Source organism: Equus asinus, chromosome 3, assembly GCF_041296235.1.
Source record: "Equus asinus isolate D_3611 breed Donkey chromosome 3, EquAss-T2T_v2, whole genome shotgun sequence".
NCBI classification, from domain to species: Eukaryota; Metazoa; Chordata; class Mammalia; order Perissodactyla; family Equidae; genus Equus; species Equus asinus.
This window is the reverse complement of record NC_091792.1, coordinates 104,631,825-104,650,208: the sequence shown is the minus strand read 5'-3', so window position 1 is coordinate 104,650,208 and position 18,384 is coordinate 104,631,825. Positions and strand designations below refer to the sequence as shown.

At 34.4% G+C, this 18,384-nt stretch overlaps 1 protein-coding gene across 9 annotated transcripts in view; it reads right to left on the bottom strand.

The window, feature by feature from the left end:
* ANKRD17 (ankyrin repeat domain 17) overlaps positions 1-18,384 on the bottom strand; it is a 163,186-nt gene that overhangs the window by 29,290 nt on the left and 115,512 nt on the right. For all 9 annotated transcript variants that reach the window (XM_014847236.3, XM_014847237.3, XM_014847239.3 and 6 more), the window contains 6 exons: positions 15,867-16,009; positions 15,093-15,306; positions 14,423-14,598; positions 13,158-13,320; positions 10,757-10,852; positions 9,255-9,371 (listed from right to left, as the gene is read on the bottom strand). In XM_014847236.3, the coding sequence (XP_014702722.2) occupies positions 9,255-9,371; positions 10,757-10,852; positions 13,158-13,320; positions 14,423-14,598; positions 15,093-15,306; positions 15,867-16,009 (909 nt within the window). The remainder of the gene's footprint in view (positions 1-9,254; positions 9,372-10,756; positions 10,853-13,157; positions 13,321-14,422; positions 14,599-15,092; positions 15,307-15,866; positions 16,010-18,384) is intronic.

The following is an 18,384-nucleotide window of genomic DNA, read 5'->3' as shown; positions in this document are numbered from 1 at the left end:
AATTGATAATAGTATACATTTAGAATACCAGGCAGCCATTAAAAGTGTTATAAATACATACTTGAGAAAATGTTCACAATTTACATTTGTTAGGAGAAAAAAGGCACAATGCAGATCAATGATCCCATTTATAGGGGAAAAGAACCCCTTATGTGGGTCTATTTGTAGAAGCACACAAAAAAGGCTAAGCAGATACAAATCAAAGGCTTACTTGTGACTACCGCTAGAGAATAGGACTAGAGGAGGGGTAGCAGGAAGCTAGTGACTTTCACTTTTACTCTGTATAACTGTACATTGTTTCTGTTTGTTAAAATAAATACGTATTACTTTCACAGTCAAAAAATTAATAAGTTTAAAAGTTCAATAACATCTCTTAAAGCTATTTTAACTACTAAATTTTCCTCTTTGGTTCACAGAAAAGTGGAAAAACCATCTTCAAACACTTCTGTTTGCATGTCCTCCAGAGTCAAGCTGATAAGCTAAATCAGACTTACTTTTCATCAGAAAAAGTCTGACTTCATTTTTTGTCTTTTGCTTTTGCTAGACACTTCTGCCTTTTCAAATTATCCCTTTTAGGTGTCTGAAAGGTTATGCCCACCTTGAAAGCTTTTACACCTGGGGCAATGCACCATAATTAAATTCTCCTGGGTGAGAGATCTTTTGTTCCTGAAAAGGGAATAGTTAAGAATAATCTGTAGAATGCTGATACTTTCTCAGAAAGATGGAATTCAGGCAAGAATACAAATGGAAGTTGAAGATCTAGAAATTGTCTGCATAACACCCAGTAGAAATTTTTGCTGGTCCTCCAGAAGCATACAAGCTCCAGTATGAAGATCAGTAAAGGAGGAACTTTTGACCTTTCAGGACTGGGAAGAAAACAGTAATTGGTGAGCTTCACTTCCTAGTTCGCCGCAAGGGAGGAAGAGTACTATCTGATTGATGAGTTTGAAAGAAGGAACTGAGCATGTGGGACTCAGCTTATCAAAGCCTGGCTTTAGTGGAACCAGCTGCCTGTCCTCATGAATCAGTGCTTGCTCTGCCTGAACTCCAGTGAAGGAGGCTGGTGGAGTTCTGTCTAGCACTGACTTTGATGGAATGAGGCAGAGAGAGTGTGGAAGTGAGGATGAAGGGTGTGCCAGAAAAACATTTCAAAGCAACTGTGGCTATGGACACACATTAAGTCTCTGTAATTTAGAATTAGGAATAATAAAACAAATTTTATCTCTATCATGTAGGTATGGACAGAAAAGCCTTGAGAAAGTTATAGGAAATAGCTTTTGGGGGGATCAGAGTAACAAGTGAAGTTTAAGACTTCTGGCTCAGCCAGGATGGGTTTCTGATTTTGCTAGATTTTTAAATTTGTTCAGTGGTAGGAGGTAATTGTGATTGGAGTTCAAGGGGGCGAAAGCTTTTTTAAAAATAGAAAAGTTTAAATCAGACAGCAGGCTTTCATCTAAACCCACCTGGCCTACGTGGTGTGTGGGTGGGGGTGACGTGCTAGGGCAAGTCTTAGTGTGTGGGTGTGGCTGGGTCTTAGGTATGCAATGCCTCAGGCCTTACAGATTTCAGTCAGTGGAGCCTGGCCCTTTGGCAACTGTAAGAGTCTGCATTATCAAATTTGAGTTCAGGTCCCCAAGGGCTAGGTATTTACTCTTATTTCTAAATGTTGAAGTTCTAAGGCTGGTGTCTTGATAATCTCAGAGATTTTATTAACCCTTTGGACTCACTAAAAAGTAGGGCACAAATTCAGAGGTCCTAAGGAAACTTTCTGGAGAAGAGATCTCACTCAGACTATGGCTGCAAAGGACCTATAACATATAAAGCTCTTTAAAACTAAGCAGAATTAGACAAGATATATACAGATTTAAGAGGCAACATGAGTTTGCAGGCGGTAGTTGAAACTAGTGAGTTAAATGAGACCACCAAAGGGAAAAAGTTAATAACTATATATTTATGTGTGGGTGTATACATATTGAGAGAGGGGGAGAATGGGAGGGAACAGCCGATATTCAAAAGGAAGAGCAAATGATCCTTTAGGAAGGCATATTCAGGCAGAGGAAGACAGGTAGGAGACAACAGCTTCAATGTGAGAAGAGTTTCCTGAAGAAAGGCAAATCACCATTGGTAAGCATCAGTAAGAACTGAAAAGAGGTAACAGGATTTGGCAGTGAAGATGCCATTGATGATCTCTGCTGTAGGGGGGGAGCAGGCAAATGGTTCTGGGCTGAGGATTAAAAATTTAAAAGGTAGAGTCAACAAAACATAGATTATTCTCTTAAAATATTTGGAGAAGGAAACAAAATACTAAGTTTGAGATAAAGTTTCACAAGGATAGTTACCCTGATTAAGTTTTAGGCAGAGGGCAGAGAAACAGCAGATAAAGCAATATGGGGGAGGTGGTAATAAGTGATACAAGACCTTGAAGAAAACACATGAAAACAGAATAACTAAATCATGAAGATTCAAGTAAGTCTGGAGGTACAGGAAAACAGAGTTAGAAATTCAGTCTACGACCTATATTTTCTCACAAGGCACATGCCCAGATCTCATTTCACTTACTGGGGAGCTGCTATATGTTTGTGGGTATATGTCGGGGAGGGTAGAGGCTTTAAAGAAAAGGGTCAAGTTGTAGAATAATTTTATTGTGGAATGAGAAAGGGCACTAACCCAACTGGTGATTTCTAATTGAGAGTTTAGGAAACAAAGTGACATTTGAGAGTTAAGCTTTTTAAGATGAGAATTTAAGGATTTAGGGAGAGGTGGTCCAGACTGAAGAAATACCATCTGCAAATTTGATTATATGAAAGTAAATGAGATATGTGAGGAGTAGAAAACCATAGGAAGTGATGAGCCTGAAGAAGTAAGATAGGCGATCTTGAGTGCATGGAATTTCCCACGCAGACAATGAAGAGACTAAAGATTTTTGAGGAGGGACTAAGGCAATCCCACCTGTGTATCAGAAAACTATGGGAACTGTGGAAAAGTTACATTGGAACAGAGAAGGATTAAACTTGAAGGCAAAAGATGATAGAGAGAAAGATATTTATTTATATCGGGAGACTGTTAAGAAGCCTACTGTAGTACTTCAGGTGAGAAGTTGTAACTTAGAAAGGAGTGGATTGGGGCCAGCCCCGTGGCCGAGTGGTTAAGTTCGCACGTTCTGTTTTGGCAGCCCATGGCACGGACCTGGCACCGCTCGCGAGGCCATGCTGAGGCAGCGTCCCACATGCCACAACTAGAAGGACCCACAACTAAAAAAAGCATGCAACTATGTACCAGGGGGGCTTTGGGATGAAAAAGAAAAAGAAAAAAATCTTAAAAAAAAAAAAAAAAAAGGAGTGAATGGGAGAGAAGGCTCGTCCAGAGACTGCCAAAGCTCAGTTAAAGGTGATGATGATGATACTGATCCAATCAATATGTAGAGGGTCTAATGTGTGCCAGGCACTGGATTAAATTAATTTACTACACTAACTCCTTTGATGCACGTAGGAAATGGTAAGCAAGGATAAGTGAGAAGCTGGAAGTGAAATCAAGATTTCATTTCTGAATAATGAGTAGTGATATCAATAACAGAAAAAGAGATCAAAGAGTACTAGGGGAACAGAGGGGCAGGATCCAATGAAAATTCATTGATAACTTGCTATGTACTAAGCATGGTTCTAATCTCTTAAGACTCATCATCAGTAAATGGGACAAAATATCCCTGGCCCTCATGAAGCCTGCAAAGCTCACATTTAGTTAGGGGGGAGGCACACAGATGATAAACATAATAAATACATTATATAGTTTTTAAAAATGTGTTAAGTACAATGTAAAAACAGGAATACTAGAGCAAGGGGAAGAGAAGTGTGTATCTGGGAACAGGTAGGGGGGTTTGATTTTAAATAGGGTGATCACTATAAGCTTTATGAAGGTGAAGTTTAAGCAAACATCTAAAAGAGCTGAAGTAATTCAGGCAAAGAAGTATTACAGCCAGTACATAAGCTGCAAGTATGTTCAAGTAGGCTTGGAATGTTCAAGTAGGCTACTGGGGCTGAGAATAGTAGAAAATGACTTTCAGAGAGTGTTATCAGGGAGCTTGATTACCTAGGGCCTGGCAGGGTGTTTTAAACACTTTATCTTTTACTCTGAGGGAAATTTAAATGATTTAAGAGGATCACCTTAAGTGCTAAATGGAGAACAGACTGCAGAGCAAGGAGAGAATCAGGGAGACTAGTTAAATAACTACTGTGGTAATAAACATAAGAGATGATATTAATGACTTGAACCAGAAGTGATGAAAAGCAATTAAGATTCCAGATATAGTTCCAAGGCAAAGGTAACAAGATAATCCAACACAATAGAGGATAGAAAGAAATCAAGGATGATTTCAAGGTTTTTAGCCTGAACAATTGCAAGACAGAGTTGAGGGGTCTGGGGTGGGCAAAGATAGGGAGTTCACATTTGGACACAAGTATGAGCTGTCTAATTAGGTTTCCAAATGGAGATGTTGACTAGCTATCTGGATATATGAGACTGGAGTTTAGGGAAGAGGTCTGGGCTAAAGATATAAATTTGGGATCAGCTGGTATAGATTTAAAGTTACGAAGCAGGATAAGATGACCAGTGGATAAAGAAGATCATGTAATGAGCTAAAGGGCTTCCAACTAAGAGAGGAGAAGAGAAGGAATATCCAGAGAGGTAGAAGAAAAACCAAGAGTGTGTAGTGTTATGGAGGCTAAGTGAAGAGAGTATGTCAGGTGTTACTAGACTTAGTAAGATAAGGATAGAGAAGTAATCATTGGATTTAGCTACATCAAAGTCACTGGAGACCATAAAAGCAGGGTTTTGGTGGAGTTGTAAGAGAGAAGGCCTGGCAGGAATAGATTCAAGAAAAAGGAAGAATTGGACATAGCCAAAATAGACAAGGAGTTTTGCTGCAAACGAAAGCAAAGAAGTGGGCTTGTAGCTGAAAACTGGGGAGAAAGGGTTGGAGGAATCAAAAGGTTTTTTTAAGATTGGAGAAATAAGCTTGTATGATGATAAGAATGATCCAGGAGAGGAGGAAAAATGATATAAGAGGTAAAAAAAAGACAATTGCTAAAACAATGTTTTTGAGTAAGGGAGACCAGATAGGATCTAGTTTAGAAATGGAGGGACTGGTTACAAAACGTTTATTTAGTAACTGGTAGGAAGAATATAGGTGCAAGGATTGGTGGGTGGGTAAATGGAGTAGGGAAAGTCTTTGACACTCTTCTTCTGATGCTTCAGTTTTCTCACTGATATAGGATGCAAGGGCATCAAGTGAGGGTGAAGGAGAGCAGGCACTTTAAGTCAGAGAATAAAGGAGAAAGGAATAGTGGTCAAGACGAGTGGGAGAATGAATTAAACTAGGGAAATATAGTCTAACTGCTGGAGAGCATTAAAGGGTTCACTGTTACACATTTAAAGCAAAATTAGTCACCAAGGTTGAATGTTTTTTCATGTGATACATTTAGTTACTAGGGTACAGGTGAGAATAAGGAGAAAGAGACTTTGAGTAAGAAAGAGTGAAGGATGGTATGATAAATGGATCTTACAATTTATTGGTAGGCAGGGCGTTGTCAGGATTGTAGGAGGCAGAATTGTAGAGGGAGTAAAGCTGAAAAGATAGGAGATGATAGAGAATGATATGTATAGAACCGAGATGGTGGGATGGGCATATTAAAAGCTTCAGTTAATGGGAAAAAAACCCAATTGAAAATATCTATTAGGAATATTTTTAAAAATATACCCTACAAAGCTACCTAAAAGGTTATGTTACAAAAGTTAACAAAGAAAAAGGTAGGAGAAGAAACAATAAGTAATAAAGTGGAGGGGTAAAACAAATATATCAAAAATGGAGAACAACAATATCTACTAAAGATTCTAACAGTCAACACAAGAACAAGCAATTAACTGCAAGAGGATTCCATAGTTTGATTGGATGAACTGCTCCAGAGTGGGGACTCTTTCATATAGCAAATGCTCAGTAAATAAATGTTTGCTGAATTATGATTAGGGAATCTGATCAATATAATGGGCAGTATTCTCAGCAGCAGTTTTTATAAAGCTATTAACCAAAACTGTCAAATTAAAAAGGCTGACCAAAGAAGCATTTTTATACAAGCAATCAGTGACCCATGCAGAACATCGACAGACCAGACAAGACCAGCTCTAATGATAGTCTTAAATCAGAACTGAGGGAGCCAGAACGTACCATGTCTCAAAAAAGAGTATTTTCCCAGATGTAAATCATAAGTGAAAAACAGTGAACCAAACCCTATCAGACCCCAATCTGATGATTTTTCAAATAGAAATACTGGGCTGCAGGTCAGGAGGGAAGAGCCTCCTCTATAATGCAGAATTCTATCTATGTACCATCCTCATTCAAAACTGTTTATAAAGTATCAGTCTATGCAGAAGAATCAATTTACATGTAATTAATTGATGATTATCTATCATCTTTGAGTTTTAATATTATGGAAAAATATGCAATGACACTTGAAAGAAGTTCCTTTTGATTTGCTTTAAATCTGACTTTTGAAAGCATTGAGCATCAAGGTTAAGAAATGCTGGCGAGAATTCAAAGAAATGACACTTGCTGATAGTAGTAGGAAAACATCACGGAAGTATCAAATTTAAAATATATTGACCCAAGTGAAGAAACTTACTCCATAAAAATAAAAGCACCAAAATATAAGGAAATATGTATAAGAATGTTTATTGCAACATTATCTGTAGTGACAAAAAACTCAAAACATACTTACTATGGAGTATATTCTGCAGTTATTTAAATCACTATCAATTGCCAATATCCATCAGTTATTGAGAAGGGGGAAAAAGCAAGTATTAGAATGGTATGTTGACATGATTCTGCTTTTTAAAAAAGCACACCATCTCCATATGTGTGACTATTTATTTGTTCAACAAATATTTATTGAGTGCCTACAGCATGGAAGGCACCATTCTGTGGTGCATACATTCCAGTGGTAGAGAGAAACAAACAAGATAACTAAGTAAAATATAGTATTTAGAATGTTAGAAAGTGAAAATAAAGAAAGGAAATGTGGTTGTGAAACGCAGACTAAAATATGAGGCATCTGAAGGAAGATTCAAGGCAGAAGGCACAGTGAGAGCAAAAAGAAGATGGTCAGTATGAATGGAGCAAAGTGACCAAGAAAAAGTAATAAAAAAATAAGATCCGAGAAGTGTAAGGAGTGGTGTAGGTGGGCAGATCATGCAGGGTCTTAAAAGGCTTTATAGGTTAGTATAGAGGTGAGGACTTTAGTTACCTTATCAAGTTTTTAACTTTAGTTATCTTACAATGACAAAATAGGTTTTTCTTTAGTTATCTCTGAATGTTTCACAGTTTAGACTGAACACATGATTGTAATAAAGAAAACACAATGAAGTTGACTGAGAACAGACATCTTAATAGGATATTTCCTAAAAATTGCTTCCTGACTTTATAATTTACAGGTAGGGAGTAAATCTCTAAATGTATTTAATATAATGAATAAACATCAAAAGTATGAAAAAATTAAAGATTTTAAAAACAGATATCTACATCTTAGCTATAAAAAGGATGCTTTCTAGGTTTATAGAAATGCAAAAAGAAACAATATAATGAAATAACTATTACTTAGAGATCCTAACATTTAAAAATAGGAGAGCAATACAAAAACAGGATATTCTAATACTTTAAAAGAAAGAACTAAGAGGTAGGTTATGTTCAATTAAGGGAGAAGAAGGAACCAGGGAATTTAGAATAAAAAACTGGGTTCAAATCCTAGCCTAGCTAGGCAAGTTACTTAACTTCCCATAGATTCAGTTTTTCCATTTGTAATAGGAGAGTAATAATATTTTTACTGAGAAGACTAAAATAATATGTACTCTGTCATACAACTTGGCCCTATTATATTGCCTGGTATCTAGTAGGCATTAAATAAATATTAGGTGAAACTGAATATGAAGATAGGTCAAGTAATAGTTACAGTGATTTTATCTAATCTCAATGTGCTCATATTCTTTTAAAACTTCAAAATGGCCAAAAAAGCTACTTTTCAATTGACCAGAATCTAAACCACAAATTTTTTGAAAATGAAGAACCTCCAATATTAAATATATTTTCCAGAAAATAAGTGTATTTCACATTTAAATTAGAATAATATGTTCAGAATAATTCATATTTTCTTTATGCAAGATGACATATACAGCTTAACAAAGTCAGCAAGTACAATAAAAAAGAATGGACCTGACTCAAATCAAAAAGGTTATAATTATCATTGTGTATTCTTTATAAATGTAAACAGTACATGTTAAATTTTGTAACTTTTTTTTTGGTGAGGAAAACTGGCCCTGAGCTAACATCTGTGCCAATCTTCCTCTACTTTGTATGTGGGATGCCACCACAGCATGGCTTGATGAGTGGTGTGTAGGTCCGTGCCTGGGATCTGAACCTGCAAACTCTGGGCCAAGGAAGTGGAGCACACAAACTTAACCACTATGCCACTGGACTGGGCCCAAATTTTATAACATTTTTAACCTTTTATAAAAGATGAAATACAGCAGAATATGTATTCCATAATATTCAATGCCAACCAATTCTTTTCCTGCTATCATTACTATTTCTATCACATTCTAGAGTGCAGAGTTATTGACAGGAAGGAGGAATAAAAGAAGGAGCTATGAGACGGTCCAAACTATAAGTTGTCTGGAGTATTTCACTCCCCATGAGAATAGATGGGAATGATGCTATAGTCTGTCTGAAAAAGAAAAGTACAAGAGAAATCATCCATTTAAAAAAATGTACTCATTAAACATTCCACCAAGTGGCTGTACTTCACTGGTTGGTTATGCCTTGGTAGTGCATTTGGTACTTCTGATAAATCTGTTGGCAACCAATTACAAGGTCTAGGATCAATGAAGTATAGATTTGGATGGGGATTAAGAGATCATTAGCTGAGATAAGTCTAAAATTGAGCATTAGAGGCTAGATTTTCTGACTTCCAGATTAATGCAATTCCTATAATAAAATTTTGTTAATTCTGATTACAAAGAAAATTCTTTTAATATTTAAAATACTCAAAATTCTTTCCAGTATTTGAGACAAAATTGGAGAGAAAATTCCGATAATTTAAAGCAAAAGCAAACACAAAACAAAACAAAAACAAAAAACAACAGATTACAAAGTAGGGGGAAGAAAGCAGGAGGGAAAAAAGTAGGTATTTTTCATATGTAAAGGTTATCATTACCTTTTCCAAGTCTAACTCCTCTAATAAAATGCTGGCATTTTTGTTTGCTTCAGCAGCCTGTCTATCTTTGGCTTGTACTATTGATTCCATACAAAGATGACACTTCTTCAGCATCTCCTAAAATGAAAAATTAAGACTTTTTCAGCATAAAAAAAATACACATTCAGAGACAATTCTGAAAGGATCAAGATATTAATTAAGGCACTTGAAAGAACATAAGCAATAAAGATCAGTGGTAGGGCAACAAAGGATGCAAGTAAAAACAATTTAAACAGCATATTTTTAAAAATATACAAGCAAAGAGCCTCTACTGTTCTTCAAAATAATATTCATTTGACTGGTACTTTGGAAACTAAAATTATTTACTCCTATAATTTGAATATAAGTAATCGTATAGCAAACAGAATTGAAATAATTTGTCAGTTGGTTAATGGGCTAGAGGAAAAAGTCAATGTCAACAAACAAAATGGGTTTAAAAAATTTTAAAGTACTTAACTGGAAAGAACTGTTCTCAAATATTTAAGCTTTGTTGCTACAACTTCATGTGCAAGAATCACCCATTAAGAAATCACAGACACAGGTACTTTGACACTTTTCTCAGTGATTTCATTCTCACAACACACTTTTTGACAGGAAAGGGATATTTCCCTATTAAGACAAAAGCCTTATTTTTAATCTCTCTCTCATTTCCAAAAAAACCCAGTGGTATCCAGGAATGTTAACTGTCATAGAGGAATCTACAGGCAGGCAAGGCAGTAAATTGGCTATGTTAAATAAAACCTATGGGGAAAAGCTGCTCACTGTCATGCAATAACTGCTGAGAAAATGTAACAGAAAGACATTTTTAGATATGTTGACCTCTTTGGATTTTCAGAGGCATGTCTTAGGATTTTATTCAAATATTAGCATAAATCCCAAATCAAAACGTCACCAGGGAAAGATCTTAAGTAGATCTCTAATAGGATCTTTTTGTATCTCCTCTACTTTTCCTGCAAAAATCCAAGCCAATTCATTCTTCAGCTGACAGTTACACAAAATTTTACATTATGCTGAAGACAAAGTTTTCTTGCCCATGATTAAAAGTACTATGTTCATTTTTTGTTTACGTATACAAAAAAAAATCCACTGGGCTTGTTCCTCTCAGAATAGACATCAGTCTGGATAAACAAACATACAGATTATAGCACTAATGGACAATAACAATCTTTGCTTTATATTGTTTAGTATTTACACAAAAATTAAATTAGCTCAAGAACTATTTAAAAGGATAAAGTAATTTTATCACAGAGACTGTTTTATTGCTTCATTAGGTAAGTAGATAATCTATAAATAGTATCCCTTAAATAACATATTTCATCCCCAAATACTAGATAAATGAAAATTGCTATATACAACACATTATTGCTCAAACTAAGACTTTTTTCTTAGTGTGGGATATATATGTATGAAATCAAATGGGATCCCTATCTCATATAGTGGGATGAATTTGATCAATATATTACCTTATCAGTGATGGTTGCTATGTATCTCATACATTCAGAATCTGATGGAAACTGATTCACTTCTTTGACTAAGTAGCGTACCACCTTCACATGACCCTAAAAAACAGATATCAATGCCAAATTAAAAAGAGACTCTAACACGATTCAGTACATCTACAGTCTGTCTTAAGTAAGATTCCTTTGACATTAGTGCCACAAAATAAAGACTTAATTGGGTATTATTTGCACTGTAAATGAAAAAGAGACAGGCTTTGGTTTTAACAAGTTAAATCTACATTGTTCATTCTCATCCCACTCTCCAAAAACGTACAGAATAACTTGACCTAAAATTCGAAACCACTCTAAATAAAAGACAATAACCCAAAAATCAGTATGAAGAAATAGGGGATATGTCTGAAAGAAAAAAAATACTCAATTTTCTTTCTAGCTAATTCATTACAATGAGCATCTCGTTTCAATTCTAAGCATTAAAAGAGTACAAATAATTTTGTTCTTTCAGATAAAAAGTAAATGCATAGTTCTGTAGTAGATAGTATGAAAGAAATACAATACCCTTTCCTAAGCATGAGCTATGATTATATTATTCACCATAACACAGTTCACTATGTTCAAAATCTTTAGACCAAAATTCAAGAGGGTCTCTCCGCTTTCTCCAATCCACAACACTGCTCTCTGACACAAAACATATAAGTTAGCCAGTCTGAATAAACAGCTGTTCACTTTTAGTATACTTCCTCTATTTGCCTCTATCGCTTCTTTTCATCTGTACACCTTTTTAAACTATCTCAATCTTTTAATGAATAGCTCAAATGGCATTTGCATCATTCCTTGATATCTCACCAACACTTCTATAGAATTTAACTATTTATATGGGACAACTCACAGTTACCTGATTTTGTGTGTGGTATCTTACTGACTAAATTACATTTTTAAAAAAGTGCAACTCCTGCACTCTGTACAATGTAATATTCCAACCATTACACTTGCACATGGTAGGTACTAACAAAATAAATAATAGAATGAATACAACAGAGTATAGACGATAAGCACTGTTCTTAAGGAGCTAAGTCTACTTGGAAAGATAAGATATATGCATGTTAGAAATTGGAGTAGTAACAACACATATATTTGTCAAAATGAATGATAAAGATAATATTATGGAGATTAAATATCTCAATGTGTGCTCAGATAGGATGTGAAGAGTTTCTGTAGAAGGGTAGATTAAAAGAATGAGCAATTTTGGACAAATGAGGAAGGACATGGGCATTCCTGAGACGAGAACAAAGGCAATGTGAGACAGTGACAAAGAAAAGACCAAGCAAGAAGACTCTCCACATTAGGGACTCAATGGGAGATGAGCTCTAAAGGCACTACATTGTGGTGGCTTTGAATAACAAACTAAGACTGCATTTCAAAAGACTACAGAGACTGGGGAGACAGGAAAAAGTTCTTGAAGGGGATACTAATAGAGTGGAGTGGTCAGGAAGATTACCTTGATAATGATATGCTAGCTTGCATGGATAAGAGGTAGGTAGCCAGTGAGAAAGAGTAAGTTTGTTTGGTGAGAAGAAAAATAGAGAGAGTCAGTGGCGAGGTAGTCTAGAGCATCCAGGGAAGAGGTGGTATAAAGAACAAGAGTCAGAGAGTAAAAGAAAAAAGGAAGAGATGATTTCTTGCGATTTATATTAAAATTTTTCAATACAACAAAGCAATCTGGAATCTACAAAGGATTTTACCTACATGTCTCAGAATAATGAAACTCAAAATTATAATCTCTGAAATAGTGATCTGGTTTCCTCAGTAACACAACTGCACTTAAGAGCAATCAAATCCTCAAATCAAATTACTTGTACAAAGATCTGTGCTAGGCTCTAGAGAAAGAGAAACAAACTTTCTCTCGCTTTCAAAAACTGTATTTCTATTTCAGAACGTAGTAAACTCTATTTTCAATAGTTTCACATACTGTCAGCTGGGTTTTCATTATTTAATTCCTTTTTTCCTAGTAACTAAAGTCAGTGATTAAAAATAAAGTCAATGTAAGTTAAATTTTTCTCTGCTGTGCTAATATAAGTATTCATTCATAAACAAGTAATTAGTTACTCTTAATTGGATTTACATTTTGTAAAATATTAAGATTGCAACTAGATTTTGAAAATATTACTTAGACCAACTTTTCAAATAGTTAGTTAGCTTTAATGTTCAGTACGGGTAATATTACTGGCTTTTCTGGGACATCTGTATCTACCTTTCAATGTTGCCATCAGAGCGATTATTAGCTTATTATATTACTGCCTTCATCAGTGATGTTAAGTCCTAAAATGAGTCTTTAGTGAACACTAAACTACGTACTTCCTAGACTAAGTGAAAAACATCTACACGAATGAGGATCGAAGACTAATACCTTTCTAAATGCTGCCATGAGAGGAGTAATCTTGCGATTATCTGCTGCATCCACATCTGCACCTGCTTGCACCAGTAACTGAACCACATCGAGGTGTCCACCATTTGCTGCTAGCCACAATGGAGTGTTCCCCTTCTTGTTACGTACATCAATGTGAGCTCCCCTAAATGAACAACAGAGATACCACTGTTTAAAATGAAACAGATAACAATAAAAACCAAGTATTGAAAATATTTTGTAAAGATGAAAGTTGTTTATACAATTCAAGCCTAAAATATATTTCTCTTTCAAAAACACATTACAAAGAATTTCCAGTCATTGAATTAAAAGCTACTGAATTAAAAAATAGCCATATATCAATAATTGCTTATTTTAAAAATATTGACTGCATAATTCTGAGTTTCAAATCTTGAGAAAATGTGAAATTATACATAGTGAAAAATAAAAGCATATCCCTGTTAATATCATAGTCAATATATTAAACAAACTGTATCCTAGAGACACAAACAGTATCCTTACAAGGCAATTGTATCTGTTTCAGATTATTTATATTTATGTGTTTGTATTATGTGGCTTCAAAAAAGAATGAATCTAAAAATAACATGCAGGTTTAGCACTCAGGGCATCATGGTAGATAAGACTCACGGTGAATAACAGTAGCTGATAGTAGCTACTACTAAATTCTACTGCTTAGGATACCATACAGAAAGGTCTTTAAGACTGTTAAAGTATGAAATCCAATTAAGCAGACAAGCATCTTTGGAAGGCTGGCAGGCAACATTTAAGTGACTGAAAGTAGAAACTATCCTGGATCCCATCTGCTACCTTTCATAAGTGTCACTTAAAAGCCCTAATTACTATGAAGAACAAGAAAATCAGCCCCAACGTCTTAGATTATTGTCAGACTTTTAAGGTGTGTAGTGATACTTTTTGCAAAACTTAGACTGTGTGGGCGATGTGAATATGGATGACAACAGCCGGATGTTTAAATAGCTAATTATAGTACTTTTAAAGTGTACACACACACACAGGAAAGGAAGAAAAGAAATATTTCTAGGTTGCATTGAAATAAATCAGACAGTGTAGCATAGCTCTGGATGGGTAGAACAGAACAGAGGTAGGTTTAAAAAATAAAACAAAACATGCACTTATATTTTATAGAAGGAGCAATCACATTTGATTTTTTAATAGCACAATTTTCCCAGAGAGAACAGTAATTACTAGTCACACTGTGTTCATATATGAAGGGTGCGGTAATATCATACCTGCCAATGAGAAGTTCACAGAATTTATAATGCCCTTTATCTGCTGCTATGGTTAAAGCTGTATCTCTCGAGGAGGGCACCGGAGGAGCATTAACATCAGCACCTTTATCCAGAAGAACTCGGCCCACCTCTGCATATCCGCCAGAGGCAGCTTCCATTAGTGGTGTGAGGCCAGTCTAGGTTTAGCGAAAAATAAAAAACAACACATAAGAGACTAGAAAGAGCTAAAATGTTAAAGAATAACAATCTGGGGAGCAATACACTATAAAGATTCACAACTAAATTTTAGCACTGACACTACTAGCCTCCGAGTTACAGTGGTATCTACTGAAAGAAGATAATTCTACCTAATGTCAATTTGTTAAAAAAATTTGTGTAAGATGCAAGTACCTGGCATATAACTGGCACTTAATAAATGTTCCCTCTCTTCTCCTTCATGATAATACATATTTTTCAGCTCATAACTCTATAGTCACTATTACCTATAAAAATTTATTGTTGAGGTACTTTCAAGAGCAATACTTGGGTCATACAGAACGATTTTTGATTAAATATATATATAAGAGATAAATGTTACCAGAAAATACTAAAATCTAATTAGCATATTGCTACTGTACACTTTAAATATCAAAGCAGTAAATTCATGTGTAAATATCAGACCTTTCCTTACCTTAGCTCTGTGTTCCACATTTGCTTTTCTATCAAGCAGAAGACTAACCACTTCAGTTCTTCCTTGGAAGCAGGCTAATGTAAGGGCAGTGTTCCGATTGGTTTCTATTTGAGCATTTATGTCAGAGCCCATGTCTAACAGGAGCTTAACGGCAGCTGTGTGCCCATTCATAGCTGCTAACATCAGAGGAGAAATGCCCAATTTGCTACCAGTTCTGGGGGTGGAGGTATGGGGAGAACAAAAGGAAAAATACACATTTTAAATGTCCCAGAAAAACTGGATGATAATATAGAATTCTATTTCAGGATTTATTTAAGGTTCCTTATTTTGCAGGATTATTTAAAATAATCATTTTTCTCAGACCTTGTAAGTCTTTAAGATACTACCAAGACTCCATTAGAAATCTTTTATTATCCAGAAGTAGAATACTTTCTGTATCTCATTTAACATATGACTTGGGCTGAAAAGTGATTACTAAATCATTAAGGTACTAAAGACAGATTTTCCATCCTAAAGCACATACTTGCTTACTTAATAAAAACTCATTAAAAAGATGTACGTTAGTTCCACAAGAAATAAGAGTAATTGATATTTTTTCACGTTCTACATAAAGAGTTTTAAATACTTAAATAAAATTAATCTTAAAAATCAGTAATTTGAATTTTAAATTTGTAATGAAGGCATTTCCTAAATATGGCACTAAAAATATAAACGTTCTAAAATATCTTTAACATAACATTCTTAACGGGCATGTAGAGAGAGAATAAAACTTGCCTAGAATTAATCTCAGCTCCTGCATTTAGTAATATTTTGATAATGTTCACATAGCCACCAGAAGCAGCCAGGCTTAGAGGCGTGTAATCAGAAACATTCCTGTGCTCTTTATTTGCCCCTCGAGCTAACAATAGCTCCACCACCTGCAAAGAAAAAAGGAAAAAGTGTGCTTTCTTAAGGTGAGACAATTTGCAAGGTATATATTTCTGATTTGTCTTTTTTTCTCATATATTGTATAATAACAGAAGGGAAAAGTCCTTCTTTCATCCTTTACATAAAATCAGTCTCAAATGATAGCAAGACGTCTTAGAGGCCAACAAAGAGATAGCTTCTCAAGTAAAATCATTTTGGAATCTGATGAAACGGCACAGCGTGTTCATGAAAGATCTAGACCTCATGTGTTGCTGTGCAATGCTACTTTGGAATTAATATTTCTGAGTTATTACACCACACAGTGGAAAAATAGAATAATATTTTTTCATTTATACATGTGAATATCTTTAAAATAAATTTTTTAAATTGATAAATGCTAAAAAAAAAAAAAAAACTTGGAATAAAGCTAACATTTATTTTTTCCCAACATTTTATTATGAAAATTTTCAAACATAGAGAAAAACTGAAAAAATTTATATATAACCACTACCTAGATTCTACCATTAATATTCTGCTGAACTTTATCACATCTATTCCTTTGTTCTTCATTTTTTGATGCATTTCCAAGTAAATTGTAGACATCTGCAATTTCCCTTAAATACTGATAGCACGCATATCATTAACTAGACTATTACTTTTTTTCAGTTTTTAGGGGAAATTTGTAACTTACAATAAATGCTCAAAACTTAAGTGTACATTCACCAAGGTCTGATAAACGCATAAACCTAATGTAATTTAAATCTGTTATTTACTCATGATGCTTCCAAGTCAATCCCACCTACAGATTAGTTTCATCTATCTTAGATCTTCATATAAATGAAATTACATAGTGTTTGAGAGCCATTTGTATTGTGTAGCATTCCACTATATGAATATGCTATAGTTTATCATACTGAAATCAAAATTAAGGCTTTAATTTTGATTTTGACACAGGTACTAGTATTTTCATCTTCATTTTCGAAAACAGGCACGGGGAAGTTAAAGAATGTTCAAGTTCATAGTTCTTATCCTTGCTCTTACTATTAATAATGCATCCTAAAATATTAACTGGGAAATAGCAAATAAACATTAACAAACAGTGCTTTGTGTTACATTCCAGTTAAAACTTTACTTGTTTGAAAAAGCTATGACCAATTTTAGATATAACTTGCTGTCTATCACTTTTTTGCTTTTAGAACCACTACGACTAGGTGGCTTACGTGACAAGGTTATAAAAATAAGACCAAAAAATGGCATTAGGCTGTTTTATTTTAGAAACAGTCTCTTAAGCAATAAAATAGAAATCCTTAATCAAATTTCTCAAGTTTTTAAAATTCCATCATGCAAAGATAACTGACCTTAGTTATCTTTCAGAGGAAATGATCTATTTCCAAAAGGTAATAAACATTCAATATAAAAAAAATTAGTTTGTGATTTTATGGTAAAATAACTTTCCAATGTTCTAATGACACCAAATGAAAGCAACAGTGTTAAAAACAAAATTATTACCCTAAAAGACTTCTATAACTGTTATAACCTCATCTGTTACATTTTAATAAGAATGCATACAGATTAGAGTATGCTATAGATTTTAATATTGCTTTGAAAGGAAGGAAATCAACTGATTTCTTTTTGATTCAAAATTGAAAAATTTGTTATTACTTATGAAGCAAGTATTATTTCAAGGTACAAAATTAGTGAAAATTTTACTTAAGTCAAAGTTTAACTTTCATTATATTTCAAAACGGAAGCATTTACATTCTGACCAATACAAGTTTTTCTATTAATGTTGTTATTTAATTGCAAAAATTTCTGCTATCACATTTCAATTTGACGTTCATGGGGATCTCTATTTTTTCTGATGTAGTAGAAATAACTTATGAGATTAAGTTGGCTTATTTTTTACTATCTTAATATTATTTGTTGTAAAATCCTTTTAACATATCAATCACCTCCATGTGGGGATACAGGAAAATAAAAAAATGACACAAATGTATTCATTCGACCAGAAAAAATAGCACAGTAGAAATAGGTCCTTTGCTGTCTCTTGAGCAGAACATCTCTAATAGCAGTGCATCTAACTGTCCACACACAAAATATCTACTTTATATATAAAGGAGCAAAAATTACTGACACAGCAAAGCAAAAATTGTATGGAAAAAAAAATGCTTGTAGGCTCATTAGGCTCCAATTCTTTTTAATTCATAAGATAAAGGATCACCAAGCCCTATCTTTCTATATATGTACCATTTTATTAGATTTCCCAGTCTTTCTGTGCAGGAATTATTCCACCTCTCAAAATTTTTTATTTACAAGTTTATTAAAAATCCCACTGGGTTTAACTTATTAGAGTTCAATGTAACTGATGTGCTATGACAGGAAAAGG